The sequence below is a fragment of the Triturus cristatus genome, chromosome 7 (assembly GCF_964204655.1).
Source record: "Triturus cristatus chromosome 7, aTriCri1.1, whole genome shotgun sequence".
Taxonomy (NCBI): Eukaryota; Metazoa; Chordata; class Amphibia; order Caudata; family Salamandridae; genus Triturus; species Triturus cristatus.
The window spans coordinates 1,226,644,407-1,226,663,715 of record NC_140590.1 but is presented as its reverse complement, the minus strand read 5'-3'; the positions used below and the strand labels follow the sequence as shown (position 1 = coordinate 1,226,663,715).

The 19,309-nt window shown below is 40.2% G+C and overlaps 1 protein-coding gene across 1 annotated transcript in view; it reads left to right on the top strand.

Moving 5' to 3' along the window:
• Nucleotides 1-5,931, top strand: part of LOC146811664 (serine protease 33-like) — a 254,445-nt gene extending 248,514 nt beyond the window's left edge. Inside the window, exon 6 of the mRNA XM_085618638.1 lies at nucleotides 5,632-5,931. Within this exon, the coding sequence (XP_085474764.1) occupies nucleotides 5,632-5,907 (276 nt within the window). The 3' untranslated portion in view covers nucleotides 5,908-5,931. The remainder of the gene's footprint in view (nucleotides 1-5,631) is intronic.
• Nucleotides 5,932-19,309: the final 13,378 nt, after the last annotated feature.

The following is a 19,309-nucleotide window of genomic DNA, read 5'->3' as shown; positions in this document are numbered from 1 at the left end:
TCACATTTATCTTTAGAGAGCCCTTCCTAACCATACATTTTGGGAGACTACTCTTTTATTCGTAAACTTCAGCCAAACAAATCCACTACTTTTGCTATTTTTATGACAAAATGCATGCTGTACAATAGGCAAATGTTAATGAACGTGTACCACACTCTCCTTTACAGTGATCAAATGTCACACGTGAACGGCTCACAAGTGAAATCAACAGTTGTGAAAGAGGAGACAAAGTGGTTAAAATGGTAGTCAAGGGTATCAAATATTTTTTCTTTTATCTACAGGACATATGTATTTAATCATATTTTGATGTACGGAAACCTGTGGTTTTTAACAGTTTTTTCAGAAGGTCATGGTTTAGCATAAACAAAGGAAAAGAGTCTTTATGCAGTCCTGGGGCCATATTAAAGAAAGTGCCCGTGGGAGCACAATGGGCATGTGCGTCCACTTTGTGCACCCCAAGGCCACTTTGATATTACGGAAGGGGCTGCAAATGCTTGTGCGGCCCTTTCTGTAATACAGATAGTGCTGGCGCACATGTAACATCAGCGATATTTCAAGAGAACACTCCATCATTTGCATGGGGGTGTGGCCCCATGCAATTGAGACAACCTCTTTGCTTCAGCACCCACAGCCTATAATGGACGTGGGTGCAAAGTCAAAGAAGCTGTCAGGAGGCACTCTGTTATACCCTACTTAGTTGTACAACGTACTCCAGCCCTGCTGCATCTAGCTGTTCAGCCAGAGTGTGAGATGGTCATGGAATTTTGGTGTGCCAGTGATGCGTGGAATGCCTGGGTGTCTGAGTGGATGAGTGTTGGCAGTTAGAGATGGGCTGAGCAGCTAGGCAGGCTGCTCCTGGTGGGGCTGGTACCACACTAGGCTGGCTGGAGTCAAGACAGATGTGACCTGTACTGGAGACTGAATAAAGAAGACTTAATAATACCTCCTGGCTCCAGGTGTCTATCTTCATAGATCACAACATAATTTTGGCGACGAGCGGACTTGGATCCTTGAGACTCTTGGTAAAGCACAGAAACAAAGGAACTACAAAGAAACTACAAGTTAAACCACAAGACCCTACAAGCTACTACATCTACAAAGTAAGTATTTCCAGGCAAGCCAGCGCCAGCCCCACCAGTGTCCTTCCAACTGACAGCCCCAACGAACAGTGTCACCACCAAATGACACTACAGCCTGGGAATACTACAGCCACCTATAGGATTACAGTGAGATGGAGGAGTTGTTCAACTACAACCAAATTTGGTGTTCCAGCGACAAAAGGATTACAGTGAGTTGGAGGAGTAGGCACTACAGCCAGATTTGGTGTTCGAGCCACAAAAGGATTACAGTGAGTTGGAGGAGTAGTCACTACAGCCAGATTTGGTGTTCCAGCCACATCTATCTACAAAGACCACAGTGACTTTAATTGAAAAGGTACTATGTCACAACGATCTCCGTACAGTAGTAGCACAGATGGTCAATGTTTGATGCCTGACAGGACTTTCAATCTAGGCAAGTGACGAGTATTTCAACCAAAGTCAGTACATCTACCTTATACTATGTGCTACTGTGCAGCTGCATGTTTGAAGAAACTAGGGACCTGCCTCTACTTAGTCAACCTCTGGATGTCTACTCTAGAGGCGAGATGCCTGCTCCGTGTCTTTGGGCACTCTTGGGCGTCTGCTCGATGGCTCCTGTTTACTTTGGTGCAGAGATATGTACAAGAATTTGCAAGCACAAGTTTTAGCAGCGTATTGCAGTTGGTACACAGTTTGACAAACTACGGTGTCCACACAGCACCCTGCTGTTTACACGACGCTGCACTGGTAGGGGAGGTGGAGTACCAAATCATTCTACAGGTTTTTGTTATTATTTGTCCCTTTACTACATCTTATGCGGGAGGATATGGAGGTAATTGACCAAAACCAGTCTCGTATACCTTTTGAGGTGAGCCTTTTATTTGTTTTCATCGTTACTGGCAGCGCTTCACTCATGTCAGTTTGTCCGCTATCTTTGAAATTCAAAAGTTGCGGTGCGCGCTACATTCAGCACGTGGAGTCTTACCTGTGATGCCTCTGATGTTTCCTCCATGCTGCGTACTTCTGCGAGAGCTACTCTGTGACGCTTGACCATTCCACTGGAGCATTTTGGTGCATTCACGTGCCGTGAGCCACCCGGCGCAACGCCGCAAGCGTGCCGCCATCTTAGGGTTGGTGGTGGCACACAGTCACATAACGTTCCTTGGTGTCCTCTGGTCCTTGTGCCAACCACGTTGCTCAGAGCATGTCTCAATAAAGTTGAATGACATTAAGTCCGAAGTCAATGCTGTGCTTGCGATTCCTGAACATTTTGAAGTATTGTCGTTTTGGGAGTTCTCCTGGAGATCCTCCGTTCCAAGTATGTTGGGTGTAATGTACTTTCAGCATGCTTCTTGCTATGTACAGTATGTCGAGATGGTCTTCGCGCTCCCAGGATCTTTTTGGTTTTCTTGGTGCACAGATGTGTTCTCTAACAAAGAAGAGGATCTTTCTTTATATTCAAATTCTGGCAGTGCACTTTGTTTTGATGTTTGACACTGGACTGTGTTGAGTTGTCACTGGACTGTGTTTTGAGCCCCTCTTACCAAATGTGTGAGTTTCGTTTTCAAGTTCTTTTCCGGCAGCACTCGGGTGAGGAGTCGCTCATCGGTGTGTTGTATAGGGGCATCTTTGTTGGTTTTTTTTAGGGGCATGTTAGATGTTTGGCCTAGAGTGTGGTATACGAAACAAATATAGTTCACAATAGTTAGAGTTTAAGTTAATAAGTGTTTCTTCAGCAGCACATTTGATGTCGTGATGTCACAGGTTTACACTTTTTGTGAGGATGGGTCTTCCTTGATGTCCTGTGGGTGGTCATCACATTGTTCCCATACACGAGGGAAGGTTGTGGGTAACAGCCCTTTGCTCAGTTATGTTTGTTACTCCTACATGGGGGTAAGTAACCTCCACAAGGGGGTTAGGAACTCTTTTCTCATTACATTTTGTTACTCCTACATGGGGGTACATAATCTCCACAAGGGGGTTGGGACATGGGTTCAGTTCCCATACATACACAGTACGTAGGTTAACCCTTACACTGGGTTGGGATATGGTATAGTCCATTAACAGTTGCGCGCAGTACTATTGTACATCCCTTCACGGGCGTTTCTATGGGTGACGACCCATTTGGTTTTTGTTTCCCTTATTCTTGGGATTGAGGTTGTAGGGTATTCTATCTTTTTCGCTACTCTACGTTATGCTTTTTGGCATTTGTGTTGTGGGGTCTTTTACCCTTTGCGTTATAGAACATTACGTCACAGTGTATTATACAAAATGCTACGAACTGTATTTCTTGTAATGTTATGCTTTTGCTTACGCTTCGAAATGTTTTATAATCTCTTTTTAGGGGGGATGGGGGATATTGCTGTTCAAATGTATGTATCTTTACCATCTTTTCTTGCTTTAATGGTTCTTTCTCCTGCGATGTTTTGTCTTTACTTCTGCATCCGAGAGACTTGTACCTTTATTCATGTTTTCTTGTTTATAGTTCTTGCTTGATGTTATATTACTTTCATTTGTCATTTTCTTTGAGGAAAAAGGGATAATGTTATACCCTACTTAGTTGTACAACATGTACTCCAGCCCTGCCGCCTCTAGCTGCTCAGCCAGAGTGTGAGATGGTCATGGAATGTTGGTGTGCCTGTGATGCGTGGAATTCCTGGGTGTCTGAGTGGATGAGTGTTGGCAGTTAGAGATGGGCTGAGCAGCTAGGCAGGCTGCTCCTGGTGGGGCTGGTACCACTCTAGGCTGGCTGGAGTCAAGACAGCTGTGACCTGTACTGGACACTGAATAAAGAAGACTTAATAATACCTCCTGGCTCCAGGTGTCTACCTTCATAGGGCACAACACACACTGAAAGAGCGTCACTAAAAGGTGGCGCAGAGTCAGTGCGCTCCCTGATGGAAGCCCTCTGGAGGGGAAAGGGGTCCAATGGATGCCCCTTGCAGGTGATTGCAGTCACTTACTGCATTCAGCTGCAAAGGGATCTCTAATCCCTCTTTAAAGTGCAGGCAGGTTGATGCCAGCATAGTGAAAAGCGGAATAGCTTTGAAGCAGCTGCTACATATTAAACTTGAATTCGCTGTCCCCAGGGCAGCACAAATGTGTGACTGCCCTGGGGGCAGTGCATTCACTCTAATAGGGTGAACTCTCCCTGTTTGCATACGGAGTACCTATTTAAAGGATAGGAATCTCTTTGTCACCAGGAAAGAGCTGAGGGATAAGTGACTTAATCAAATATTCTTCACTTCTGTCTCATTGTTTCGAGTTAATGGCTATTATGGTTGTGCTTCTTCTCTGGCTTCTACGCTTTTCAACCCAGGAGCCAATCTGGAAGCTCTTCTTCAGGATAGGGAGGTCCAATTCTAATCCCAAATAGGTAGGAAAATGTCTTTTGATAAGGAGTTAGAGTAGGTTCTGTGGAAATAGTACCCTTGTTTTTAGCATGCTGCTTGCCATTGCGAAAGCCAGCATGTACAATTTCTCCTCCCAAAGACCACAACTAAAACAATTTCTTTATATTTAACGGTAAAATTGTTGGTTAGGAGGGGCTCTCTGATGATGAATGTTTTCTCTAGCCTAATATTCCCCCTCAACTACAACTGGGCAAGTTCCAATCCATACACCAGGTGGGGGAACAGAGAGAAATGTGGGTGCATGAATAGACTCTCACCCAAATGTTTTCATGAAAATAACAGTTCCATCCTCCTGCAGATTTTTCACTAGCAACTACTGGTCGGCAAAAGGCTTTCTGGGCTCTCTCCCTTACATTTGGGAAGAAAGGAGTCCAGTCAGCAAACTAAAATGATGTATAACTCTGGGTCAGGCTCTTTAACAAGCAGTGCAGCCCTTGGCATCAGGTATAATGTTATAACATTGCTGATACTTTATCCCATATATATTATGGTCATTTTACTGCAGTAAGAATATGCTGCAGATCTTTAGAGAAACATTATATGTTGTAATCCTCCAAATTGTGGGCCAATGTGATTGAAGGCTACTATAACGCATAATTGGTTAATCCTTTTTTTGACAATCAGCTAGTCCAATATAAAGACCGTATGATGGGGCGTAATTATACAGAGATGCAGACAGCAGAATGCATAAATGGGGTCTTAATTTAAGAGAAGTTATAAAAACTTACAATCCGCCTGGCACGGCAGCCCATTGTGCACCAGCGCCTGGGGAAAAGGAGAAGAATGTGTCGTATTTCATAGATACAGCACATTCCTACCCTTTTCTTTTGATGCAGGGCAGCGCAGCGCAGCAAGATTCCTTGTGGTGCTACCCTGCACAAAAAACCTGGTAAATTAGGCCACTAGTTTTCAGATTAACATTTCAGAGGAAAGTAACCCTTTGCCTGAGCATCTTTTAGGAAGGCTCGAAATCAGACCATGCTTTAAAATATTGGACATTTCATACTTTCATCGATAACCTCAAGTACTAGAATTATATCTGTCGATTCAAGAACCAAGAGAAGCCCAATTATTTGTTTGTCTTCATTATGGTTCTCCTCTAACAACTCCTTTATGTATGCTATCCCCTTGTTATCTAGGGAGACTCTGGAGGACCTCTGGTGTGTGCAGAAGTTCGTGGCACCTGGTTCCTAGCAGGTGTTGTGAGCTGGGGATACGGATGTGCTGTGGCCAACCGTCCTGGAGTCTACACCCGTGTCACTGCTTACACTGAATGGATTCAGCTATATGTGACAAATGTGACATTCCATCAGGGAGTATTCCACAACTTAAGTAGCAGTACAACCAGCACCTCTTCTACAATCTTCTCATTTTTTTATACAATTTTACTGCTTATTTTATTAAATGGAATCTAAAAGTGCATGGACCATGTGGTTTTTCTAGATAGTCACATATTTATTAACCTTCTAGCAAAGATAATTGTATTAAAGAGAAATTCTCCTATGATCATCCACACACCTGACTGGTGCCATAATACATTGATTTACCAAGGGATATTACCCCACAATCAAGGCACAAGCAAGATACCAGATAAAATCCAACAGTGATGAGTGTTAAAACATTTTCTATCATAAATCTCTAAAAACAAAAATAACATTGAAAGTGTACCTTCCTGATCACTTATGGTGATGTCCAAGAGAGAGGGAAGAGGTCTCAAAGGAGTAAGTAAAAGCAGATGTATCATGTATCTCAAATAATGTAAAAAAAAATGATTTTTATTTCAATACTTTAATGCTTGCATCACTTCATCTTACGTTCCATCATAAATCAAATGCTATCTATACATTATTGTTGCTTGTAAACATTATCACAGTGGTTTGCAGGATATTTCAGGGCAGGCCTACTTTTACATTGGCAGAAATCTTTGTTCATGCCCATCCGGGTCAAAATGGGGACTATGTTCTCGGTTGTTGAGTTTTGCCCTCACTCCAGTCCAAAGTTTTCTATCCATTGACCTCATAATTTGGGGAATTTTCAGGCAGCACATAGATCTCATGATCACCTATTTATAAGCTACATCAATGGGCAGATTTATCATTCTTTCACACAACACAGCAACACAAATTGTTTGCATTGAATGAAAGGGAGAGGGCAGAAATGGATGATATCTATCAAGATATGGCACATTCCTGTTCTCTGCCTGCACTGTCACACAATCTGCTGTCTAGTGCCAAAGAAGGCACCCTTGAACCTCCTGCACAGAAATAATCCTCTGAGGCGTTTTACTCTTTGCAACACACTTAAAAAGAGGAACCAAGGAGGTGAAATAAAGATATTTTTCCTCATTGCGCCTCCCTTCAGAAGTCGTAGAATTTTGACGCAACCCCAGGCTTACCAGTTTTGGTAAATCTTGGAATGTGCCAAAATCCATAGGTGGTTATGTTAGTGCGGAGTTGAGTCAAATTTAAATAAATATAGCGCAACCTTCCAATTACGATACTCACAAGATCTGGACCCATTGCCGCACCAATTTCTACTCTCAAGTGATGAATCTTTGCCACAGTATTTTGATCAAAAGAGCTATTTTATCATCAAAATCAAATCTTAAATGCAATTCCAAATTGTAGTCAATAATGAGAGATTTAAGTAGTTTTGAAGGCTTTTATTTTCAGATTAAAAGTTTAGTAAATTCAGATTCTTTATTCTTTAGTCAAATATCAATCAGATTACAGAATTGATAAAAAATGTGGTTAGAGCAGATCATATTAAGATAATACATTCAGTGTGTTGCATATAGGAAAGAATCCCCATTCTAAGAATGGGGCGAAAATGATGTGAGTCAGAACCCATGAAGAGTTCAAAAATGAGAGGCAGAAGTGAGAATAGAGCATTAAGCTCAAAACCAATAATTGCAGAACTTCTTATAAAGCTAGGTACAAAACTAAACTGTACTAACAACACACACTTTTATAAGACAGTACGAATTAATATTGCAAGACATGTGGCTTTTCTCTCTCATCTTCAGAATTCAGTATTCTCCAGAGGGCACATTTCTCTCTCCTTTTCTCACAGGACTTCAGTCATCAACGCAAGCTTCAGCAGGCTGTATCTCTACGTTGCAACAATAAATCTAACTTCACATTGCAAATTTTTAGTTTGCCTTTATTTTCCATGATTTCACTACATTTGCTAACCTAATAAAGCAAAATGTATTTTAATTAAACAATAATCTGTGTAAAAGCATTGCTGAAGTTATGACAACATCTAAGTCAGTCAAATTGAGGTTAAACTATCAAATACATTTGTGCAGGGTTCAGTATATCATAAATGAACATCTAATAATGGAAAAGTCTAGTTAAGGCCTAGTGCGTTTTGCACAATTTGTCTATATGTCATTTCAAAATGCATTTTGGGTTAATAAGTAAAGCCAAAATACCATAATCTATTGATGAATTTTATAGGCAGCTTTTGCATTATCAGTTACATTGGAATACCCATGCTTCACCCATGGAACGCCTTCCCAGGGCAGAGTAATGCAAGGCAGCACTGCCTTGCATTACTTCAGATTTACCAAGCAACGCAGAGCCACACAAGTTGGCCTCCTGTTGCTTGGTAAATCTAACTTTGGTATTGCATTGCTATTGCAACACTGTGCGTGAAATAAGGGCTAATCATTATACCATGATAAATCTGTACCAAATTACCTACAGAAATAAAGCAGGTGGATGCTTCTGGCCCACACTTTCATGGGAATCCAAAAGGTGAAATGAAAGACTTGGTGCTTAAGATAAATTGATTAGTGAGATGAGGATGGACAATCCAGATTCAATAGTCAAGATGCTGCTTGTAAACTGAAATGATCTTGTTTCGAAAGAGATACTTTGTAGAGTATTCAGGAGCCATATTGCAGCTGAATAATGAGAAAATGAGTGGCATGGATTGGAAAAAGGAGCATGAGAAGACAGGCAGAAATACCCCAGGTGAGAAGAAGAAAATGCTTTTTAGGCCAGCGATGTTAGAAAAATAATTCATGTGCTGCAGAAGTTCATGAGAATATACAAGATAGCAAAAATGTAAATCTGTTTGGTTTCCAAGCAGGGCCTAAAATACAGGCTGAAAAAGAATATATTTAAAGGCAGCATTGCTTGATCTAAATTATAACTCTTACACACAGTTGCCAATTTTCCAAATCAGAATGCACAGCATAAGTAGATGTAAACTTACATATGCTAATATGTCTAACACTCCCAGGTCTCAAATGCATCTCCTAAGCTAAGGTAGGCATGAAAGAAAGGTGACAGATGAAACATAGTGCACCCCAAGGGCCTTTTTGATCTCCCAATATCTGTTTATCCCAATATCTGTTTATCTTTTAAGATATGCTACATGAACATGGAGCAAACTAGATTACTATAACAGTATGTTAGTCCCACGTGATAATGAAAATTCAGTTAATTAAGAACATTTGATGGGATAAACTACGGACAAAGCACACTACAAAACTATGGCATGTTATGCTGCCAAATGGAGAATCTGACAATATGTACAGGACTGTTACCACAAAATGAGTGAAGCGGTGTTGACCACATTAAATCTATACAAAATCAAATCAAACACATTTATCTCCAAATAACCAGTATCCCCGTTAAGATGGACTAGCTTCTGCACTTCATGTAACTAGCAAATTTATAATTAAAAATGGGGTTAGGAGATGGTTGTGGTGGGTGAACCATACTAAAGAAACATAAAGCCCTTTGTATCTGTTTTTACATTTTTCCAGTATTCTTTATTTGTAAACCTCTTGCTTTTTAAGGATATTAAGCCCAGGTCTTAAATACAAAATAAATAGGAAATTGGGCTTGCCAGTGTCATGTGTATTAAATGCCCAAATGCAAGCTACTATGCTGTAGAAATTGTATTAATATTTCTTATGCAAAAAAATGTGCCTCAATAGATCATAAATTAACAGGTAAGTGGCATCCATGTTGGTGAATCAGTGCTGGACATGAGAGATTGAATGGTGTCAGCAGCAAATGCAAATGGATTTTAATTCTGGTGTCTTCTAACCCTAGAATAATTGTAATAAGCATTGAAACTGTATGAGTCATGTCCATAATCAATGAACCTTCACATTGTATTTAACAGCATAGTAATCCATCAATTTGTCAAGCATCACTGTCTCATTTGCATAAGGCAAAGAAACAGTCCTTCATCACATTGGAGCAGTGTAATTTTTGGCTCTACCCTTTTACGTTTTGATTATGCCATATCTATGTATACATGGTCTTGTGAATTTGTGTGATTTAATATCATTAACATAAAGTGATGTGCTTGACCAGCTATTGAAGGTGCATTCATTGTATAATCCCAAAATTTACATGATCATGCGTACTAATGTTTTCCATTATAATAATAATCAGATTTGTACAGCGCATGGCTACTCCTAACAGAGAGTCCCAGTGTTAGTGTGCTGAAACAGTGAACAATAGGTCAACCAGACTGAAGGGGAGCTCACTCTAAACAAAAAAGCCAGGTCTTTAATTTCGTTCAGAACACAAGTTCAGAAGGCGCTAGTTGAATGCCTACAGGAAGGGCATTCCATGTTTTAGAAGCGAAATGGCTACAAGAACTGCCATCCCTCCCCTTTGAAATGTTGGAGCAATAGCCATTTTGGCTGATTCTGATCTTAGGTTTCTAGTGGGCACATAGGAATTTCCATAGGGTACTGAGGACATTGGGAGGAGATAGCCTTAAAGCAATAGTAAAGTGCTTTTAAAACGGACTCTATGCCTTATCGGGAGCCAGTGAACCTGCCGCCATGCAGGTCTTGTGGGAGTCTGCCTGGGGAGTTTCAACAGTGTCTGAGCCACTGTATTCTGGACCCACTGCAGTCTATTCAGGATGGGTCTTTGCCATGCCCAGATATAGAATATTTCAATAGTCCAGTCTGGATATGGCAAGTGCTTGGATCACAGACTTCTGGGCTGCCTCTGGAAGGAAATGTAGGATTTTCCTCAGGAATTTCAATATCCCAAAACATTTCCAAGCAAGACAGGTGATCTGAGCATCAAAGGATAAATTTGAATCAAACCAGATACCTAGGTTTTTTACCTTATCCTTGATTATGGGTAGGAGGCCAACATCCATTTGACCAGACGCAGTACCACCGATCCTCAAAACCGCAACGTGGGCTCTAGGGCTGGAACTGGGATCTGAGCCATCATAATATAAACTATTCTAACTCCCCTATCTCAGAACCTAACTATCCTTGCTTTACTGCCAGAACCCTGAGCCATATATCCAAATTTCCTTGCAATTCATCTTTTTAGGGCCTGGGCCTGAGCAATAAAGAGAAGTTAGCATCAAACACACATTTAATTTACAGTGCAGCCCATTTGTCTACACAGTGAACACCAACAAGACAGTAGATGAGGTTGAGTATAGATGTATTTTAAACTCAAAGCCAAGCTGATATACGCTAATCTCAAGAATATGTTGTAATAATACAGAATCACTACTGGCAGACCACATTGTCTAACAAGATCATAGTGTCATCGGATTGCAATTCTCATACATGTCTCCATTTGTGTGGTTTGAGCAGTATTGCAAACTCTTATATAGTCACATACTCATTTGAATAGAACTCTGCATTTATTTTATGACTGTATATGTATCCATAACCATGCATTTAAACGTGCACTGAATTTCTTGCCATGTTAACTTGACCAAAGACCTTAAGCATTTGGATTCTAATGATTAACCTTCAACATGAAAGTTTGCTTGGGTTTAAATGTTTTCATCTTCTTGCAGGTGTGTTCATATGTTCACATTGTTAGTAAAAGGCACATTGTGTATGAGAGAAAGTGAGACTTGAGTGGAGTACTTTTGGCAAGGATGAGAGGTGCTAATGAGCAAAGGGAGGATCACTGTCTGTGCTGCATCTGGAGATTGGAGAAATTCAAGGATGTTCTGATGTGCGGATCAAAAAAGGGGGTTTTGAGTGCAACTGCCTAGTTTTACCGTGAGAAAGGAGAAAAGTACTGAGACACATCATGTGGGATTCTCAAACGTTCTTTGTAGTTTTAATTGTTAGTCACACTTTAGCTTTACTCAGATTGTCTTAGACTTCGAAGGGTACAGACCTCCTTGCTATTCTATTTTTCCATTGTGTAGTTTAGACTGTGCAGTTGCTCTGATTTGGAGACCTTCTACAGATGTTTCTAGAATGCTGACACCTCAATGATTTTTTGGATCATTGGTTAGTTAGACAAATTATATTTCCTCATGCATAGGCGACAGAATCAAAAACCATATACTGACCATAAGACTATGTTTCTCATTTTCTGTATTGCTATCACTTAATTTCTTGAATGCTTCAAGTTACTAAGACTTAATTCTGTTAGATGAGTTGGTGTGCCAGTATTAATTCTGTATTTTTACATATTCTATAGATTATTGTATATCATCTTGGCTTTGAATTTATAAAAAATATATACTTAACCCCATCAACTGACTTGTTGGACTTCACCGTGTAGCCAAATGGGCAGCACTGTAATTTAAATTTGTGTATGATGCTAACTTCTCTTTATTCTTCAGGCACCTAAAAAGATGTAATGCAGGGACATTTTTATATATGGTGCAGTGCTCTGGTAGATGGTAGCAAAACGAGGATGGTTCGGTCCTGAGATAGGGTAGTTAGAATACTTTATGGAACCTTGTTTCGGTTTTGTGGATCGGCAGAGTTCCAGTGGTTCAAAATAGAGTTATAGCAGTGGAGGAGCTTACGCTTAGCTTGCAGTATTTATGGAGATTGAGTGATGTTTGGTGGAGAGGTTTTGAATGTTGTGTGATTGGGGTGCTTAACATGGAGAAGTTAAAGTTGAAATCAGGTCCGATGTGGCCTAATACCCCAGGATAATATTAAAAAGTGTAGAAGACACTGTATCATAATTGTCTGGTAAAGTTTTGTGCTGCCTGTCATGAGACGTCATCGACAGCACGATTGAGACAGGGACATTTACCTTTGTGTGTGAAAGACAGGTGTGGTTATTGTGGTGGATCCATTTGCATAGGGGGTAGCTGGACTAACCAAGGTGATTCACCACAGATCGAGGTTTCATTCGAGTGTGTATTTGAATAAGTTGGGAAGTGTTATTCTGAACCATTTCTTGCTTGATTGAAAACTGTTTATTTCCTTAGTGGAGCAGACAAAGCTATTTGTTGCAATTGCATAGTATTTGTTTGCATGTGTATTACTGAGAGGAGTGGGTTTGTGAACATTGTAACGGAGGGTGAACTGCTGCAAGGAGTGAGATTGATGTCATGGTGTACCGCACTGATGTTGGTCGATTGGTGTAAAGCCATGCTATTCTTGGTTGTCTACATCATAAAGTGTTGCGCTGGTATTGGTTGTTGACTCTAAATAAGAATTGTGGCTAATCTATTATTTCCTGCTTTAAAATGAAATTCTATTTGCGATCATTGACATTTTACTTGAAAATGGAATGCTTTATGGAAATACAAGATTTGATATAGGGAGATGTGCAGATACCTGTAAGAGAGGTAGAAGAGACACCACCCGAAGACACTACAGGTCATTATATGGTGATATATGTAGGGCTCCATACCTGTATTTGGCTTAAACAAGGGCATAAGATCAAAATCACTGAGGAAGAAGGTGCACTGGCATTTCCGTGCTGTGGTACATTTAATGTGAGAATCAATTACTTTTTTATGGAGAATATTATACGAGATGAAACCACAACCTAGAACTACAAAGTTTGAAGCTCTCCATGTTTGGGGGTGTATCAGGGAAGAACTATAAAGGCAATGCAGAACAGAAGAAGTGGAGCACTGACATGATGGAAGAGGGTAAGATATATCCTGCATTAACAAGTGATGAATTTGAGACGGGAAGAAAAGTGAAGAAAAAGAGAGGATGTGTCAATGGAACAAGATGCAAGAAGTGAAAATAGGGACAGTAACTCTAGTGACAGCCTTCTAAACATGTTGTTGTCATAACACCCACCTCTATATAATGAGACACAATCAATGGGCGTTGGAAGTGCTAATGCAAATGGAAATTCTGGAGTGGCTACCGCACCAATAAATATGAACCCTAATGTAACGGGGGCCACCCTCTGAATGTGAATCAAAATCTGATAGGGAGGAATCCAGGGATTTGTGCCCCTGGTACTTCTGTAGCTCCTAATGCTCCAGATGTTCTCACTGTCTCGGTTACCACTGGTCATGTGGTCCCTATACATAACTCTAGTTCCACAAGGAATGTAAGACATAACTTGGCTGTCCTTCCCAAGCTAAAAGTTTCAGAGAATAAAGGATTTGTCTCCTTAGTTGAAATTAATGTGATTTCCCCTTGTGGTGCAACTGCAGAGTCAAAGATGAACCAGAAAGGATTTGGATCTTTAAGGTCATTCCTGCAATTTCCAGTTCTAGGTATGCTTACCTGGGAGCCATCCTTAAATGCACAGAGTAGCACCCTTAGAGAGGGGGCAGCACCTAAATCCCTGAGGTGCAACATAATCTTAATGCTCAGCAATTAGACGAATGGTTGAAGGTTCTTAATGCCATTGTGAACAAGAGCGGAAGCACAGAATTGAGTTAAGGAATGATTAAGTCATCATTGAGGGTAAACTCGGAGGATGTAGGTAAATTAAAACATGAATTGGATTAAATGATAGGTGGAAGTCTTAAATTGGTCCAATTGGATACCTACATAACACTATGGGGTCCACTTTTAACGCAGGTTTTTAATGCATGTAGTTCATAAGGTTTTCTATTAACCTGGTATGAATCTGTAATTGTGCCCATTTTCAAAAAAGGGGACAGGGCGAATTCGGCCTGTTACTGCTCAATATCATTGCTGGACTCCACAGTCAAGGTTATTGGGCGAGTGTTATTAGACAGAATGCAGGCGTGGGCGGAGAAAAAGGCAATCATAAGTGACCTACAATACGGCTTTCACAAGGGGTTGGGAACAGTAGAACAGGGCCATAATTTACATATTCTTCTAGATAAATATACTAGGGCAAAAAGGGGAAGACTATTTTTAACTTTTGTAGATTTAACTGCAGTGTTTGATTGTGTCATCCACAATGAGCTGTGGTTGATTTTAGAGGGCATGGTTGTGTATGTTTTAATAATTTATTTTTTAAGGCAGCTCTATTCAGGGGCAAATGCGAGGGTTCGATACGGATTGGGAGGTAAATGTACCCAGAACTTTGGAGTGCTGAGAGGTATAAGGCAGGGCTGTGTCCTTGCCCCGTTCCTCTTTACACTATATATAAATGCTTTAGAAACTACCTTGGTTAAGGAGTGCAGGGACCTACCGACAGCAGCAATGAGACCTATCCCTGCACTCCTGTATGCGGACGACGCGGTTGTAATGGCCCGTACGCCGCTCGGTCTTCAAAGGGTTGTTAATTCTTTTTCTAACTTCATGTCAAATTTAGGCCTTACCATTAATTGTTCTAAAACGTTTGCAATGAATTACGGGGTAAGACCTACCAAGAAGATTAATACCCTTTTTATTAATTTGAGGGCAATAGAGTGTACTAAAACTTTTTCTTACCTAGGGATTTTATTTGATCAGTCAGGATCATGGACCCAGGCAGTCAAAGCCAGAACCCTGCTGTTCGTAAAGTCCCTGATGGCACTATCAAATTTTAGTAGGAAACTAGGCAGACGCGCACCGTTATAGGGCAAAATGTGTGGCAATAGCCGCCTATGGAGCTGGAATCTGGGGCTAAATCCAACGTAAATTCATTACAGATAGCTGAAAATATGTTTCTTAAGTTTCTACTGACAGTACCGAATAGTACTTTGTCTTATATCTGTCACTTGGAACTGGGATTGCCATACCTAGAGGACACGATTAAGATCCAGCCTGTCCTTCTGTGGCACAGAATTTGGACCGCAGATGTGGCTGCTCTTAATCGCCACATATTGAAAGATGCCCTGGGGATCGATGGGGTTAAACAAATAAGATGGCTAGAATATGCCAAAATATTTTTAGCCAAACTAGGCCATTTGGAATTTTTTTAATAACCCACTTTCTATGTGTAATGTGTCCAGGTAAGACCTTAAAACTAGATGTATGTGCCTCTTGGATGAATGCAGAACCACAAATGAAATGAAAAAATCAATGGTTCAAGCCCACCATCTTACCCTGTTGACCCCAACTATACAACCATATATTTTGTTAATTGCTGACAATTACGACCAATTTCTGCTAGCATGCTTTAGATTGAATATTTTATATAGATTTTTAAGCTTCACTGATCAAAACGATTGGTCAAGAGTTTTATGTAAATGCCCGTGTGATGACATTTCTCTACAGTCAAATATGCATATTTTATTCTTCTGCAAATTTTATTCTATGCCGAGAAGGAGATGGATTATTCCTGTACTAATAAAACTTGATTTGAGACAATGTCGCCCTGCATTTCTGGCATTGCAATTCCTAGAAAAAGAAATTGGTATTGCCCGCGTTATTGCCTTTTTTAAAAATGTTTCTAATTATCGTAAATCCATTACGATGTGATTTTATTTGTGTACTTAATCTATGTCATAAATTGTCATGATATGATCATGTTCTTATAAGGCAATTTTAAATATTTGACATATGTATTGTGCTTTAATGGTTATTCTATACTGTAACCGAATAAAGAGCTTTAATTGATTAGATACTTACTAGAAGAGTGAACTTTTGTTTGTGAGTAGGGAATTTACCAGACAAGCAAGGCAAGACGATGATAAATTGTCTGAAGCAGCTCAGAAATATGAGGTGAACTTGTATCAGATCAAAGTTTTACAGAAACGTCACAGTCTCTGTTTTAGTTATAAAGATATCAAGTGTATGAGAATACCTGGAATCAAATACAAATTTGGGAGTTGATTCAAAACGTTTGGCAGCTGGAATGCGCTATTTACATGGGAATGTAAATGGGTGAAAAAGAAAGGCCAATAGAGATCTATGAGAGAAACACCTCCTCCTGTATGAGAGGAAGCAAGTGCTACAAGATTCCCTTTACGGGAATTACCCATGTACCTTGGAGTAGGAGTGCTCTTGCATCATTTACAAATTATTTTCCAAGATTAAAGGAGAAGCCTATAGAATGCTACAAACAAGTTGAGCATGTTGCGAAAATCTCAAAGGTTTTGTGGACTGATTTAAATACCTTATTTGATATCGTGTTCCGGTTGTATGAAGGAACAATGCTGAGCAATACTCTGCATGCCTTTACTACAAAGTTTTTTCCACACATTTATTTTAGATCGCATATGCTTTTACAACATATACCTTTACCACGCATTGTTAATATATATATTTATATATAAACACTGTATTTGTGGGGGTAGACCTGCCACCCCCCGAACTTACCTTAAAAGCGTGGTAAAGGTATGTGTGGTAAAGGTATACGTTGTAAAAGCATATGCGTTCTAAAACATGTATGGTAAAAAATGTGTGGTAAAGGTACAATGTGGTAAAAACCTTGTTGCAAAGGCTGTTTCCCTGTAGTTCCAAGTGATTTGTGAACAGCATGTGAGACAGCCACAAAGTGGCCCGAGAGAGAGCCAGCAAGGGACCCAATTTCTAATGGCCCATCACCCATAGTAATGAGAAAATATAACCAGGTGATTTAATAAGTGAAGTCTTAAGAAATTGACTGGGACAAGATTGACCGAACTACCAAGGAACTCAAAGAGAACATTTGTGTGTATTATGAGAGATTGTTGAAGGCATTTAAACAGTACAGTGGAATAGAGATGCTAAAGCCCAAATATATGAGACATTTGGGGGGAGATTCTCAAACATTTTGCGTCACAAACGTGATGCCAACCAGCACAAAATGCTTTTTTTCTGATTCACTTTCCAGGGCAAGGCTTGTTTTACACTGGAAAGTACCCAAAGTGACACAAAGTAGCATAAAACGTTCCTTTGCATTACTTTGCCTTAAAAGGGTATAACATTAAAGGTGCATGGGCCTTCCCATGCAGTCACTCATGGTTTGATGCTAAACCCTATCTACTAACATTAATAGACAGGGTTTTGCGACAAACATTAACGTCGCTGAAAAGCAGGTTTTAAAAGGAGAAATGTTTTCATTTCTCCTTTCTTTTCAGATTTTGCATGTGTGCTTAAGTTTAGGCATACAGTCTAGCATTATGGTGCTAAGGTGTGTGACTGGTGCATGACAGTTGAAATCAGTGCCAATATGGTGCTGTCCTGCTATCTCCCTGTCATTCAACGCAGCACAGCATTTTTGGCTACTGGCCTGCATTCCGTGACACTTTTGAGAATCTGGGCCTTTGTGTTTTGGTTTGTGACAGGACTAAGGCCTGAAATTAGCATGATGATTCAGCAGCATTTGATTTATTGGCAGAATAGTTAGTGCAAGGCACATTGTGTATGAGAGATAATGAGGCTCAGGAGGCGTACTTGTGCAAGTATGAGAGGTGCTGATGAACAAAAGGAGGACCACTGTCCTTGTTGCATCTGGAGACAGGAGAAATCCAAGCGCGTTCTGATGTGTGGATCTGCCATGTTTTACCGTGAGAAAGGAGAAAGGCCCGGAGACATATGATGTGAGATACTAGAAATTTCTGTGTAGCTTTAATTGGTGGTCACACTTTATCTTTACTCAGATTCCCTTGGGCTTTGAAGGGTACAGAGCTCCTTGCTTTTTTCCACTGTGTAGCTTTAGGCTTTGCAATTCCTCTGATTTGGAGAACATCTACAGAAGTCTCTTCAATACTGACAACTGCCTGCTTTATTGGATCTAATTGAGGTTTCCTCATTAATACTACTTAGTTAAGAATTAGTTAGATAACTTAGATTTCCTCATACCTAGGTGAGAGAATCGAAAATCATATACTGTGTATAGCCATCACTGAATTTCTTGTATGCTTCATGTTACTAAGACTTAATTTTGTTAGACGATTTAGTCTGCCAGTATTGATTCTGTATTTTTACAACATATTCTTGAGATTAGTGTATATCAGCCTGGGTTTGAATTTGTAATAAATCTATACTTAACCCTATCTACCGACTTGTGGGTCTTCACTGTGCAGCCAAATGGGCTGCACTGTAAATTAAATTTGTACATGATGCATACTTCTCTTTCTTCCTCAGACACCTAAAAATATTCATTGCAGGGAAATTTGGATATATGGCTCAGTTCTCTGGCACTGTGTTTCAATGAGTGTAGGAACAATACAAAACTTTCTGCACAGAGCCCGAAGCTGTGTCACTGAGGATGGGTAACAAGCTTCCATTTGAGTGCAACACAGGCCTTCTGCCAAAGTCTGTATATTTCATAGACGTAAAAGCAGCAGAAGCACTCTTTTATACAAATCCTACTATCTTTTCCCTCTTGGGTGGACTAGTCAAAACTCAGGCTCCATTAGAATGCATCTTAATTTTTTTTAATATAATTTCATCATAAAACACAGTACAAACATTTCTACACACAGTTACATCGATTCAAGGCATTGTAATATTAATCAAAAGCATTGTGCAAAACATAATCCAGACAGTTAGGGGTCACCTACTTCCCAATGTCAAAATAAGACATATTTCGAGCAGTGCCAGCAGAGAACTCTTTACAATTCACCATTGTCTCACGGAAGTCACGGCTCCCCTCTAGCGGCTCCACCATATATGTTATATATGCGATTGTGATCTCCCCAATCCTCTATGGTCCCGCCACCTGAGATGATACCACGAGGGGAGTAATCTGTGTGTCTGAGACTGTGTCAGCGGCGATATTAGAATGGTATTGTTGGTATGGTGCC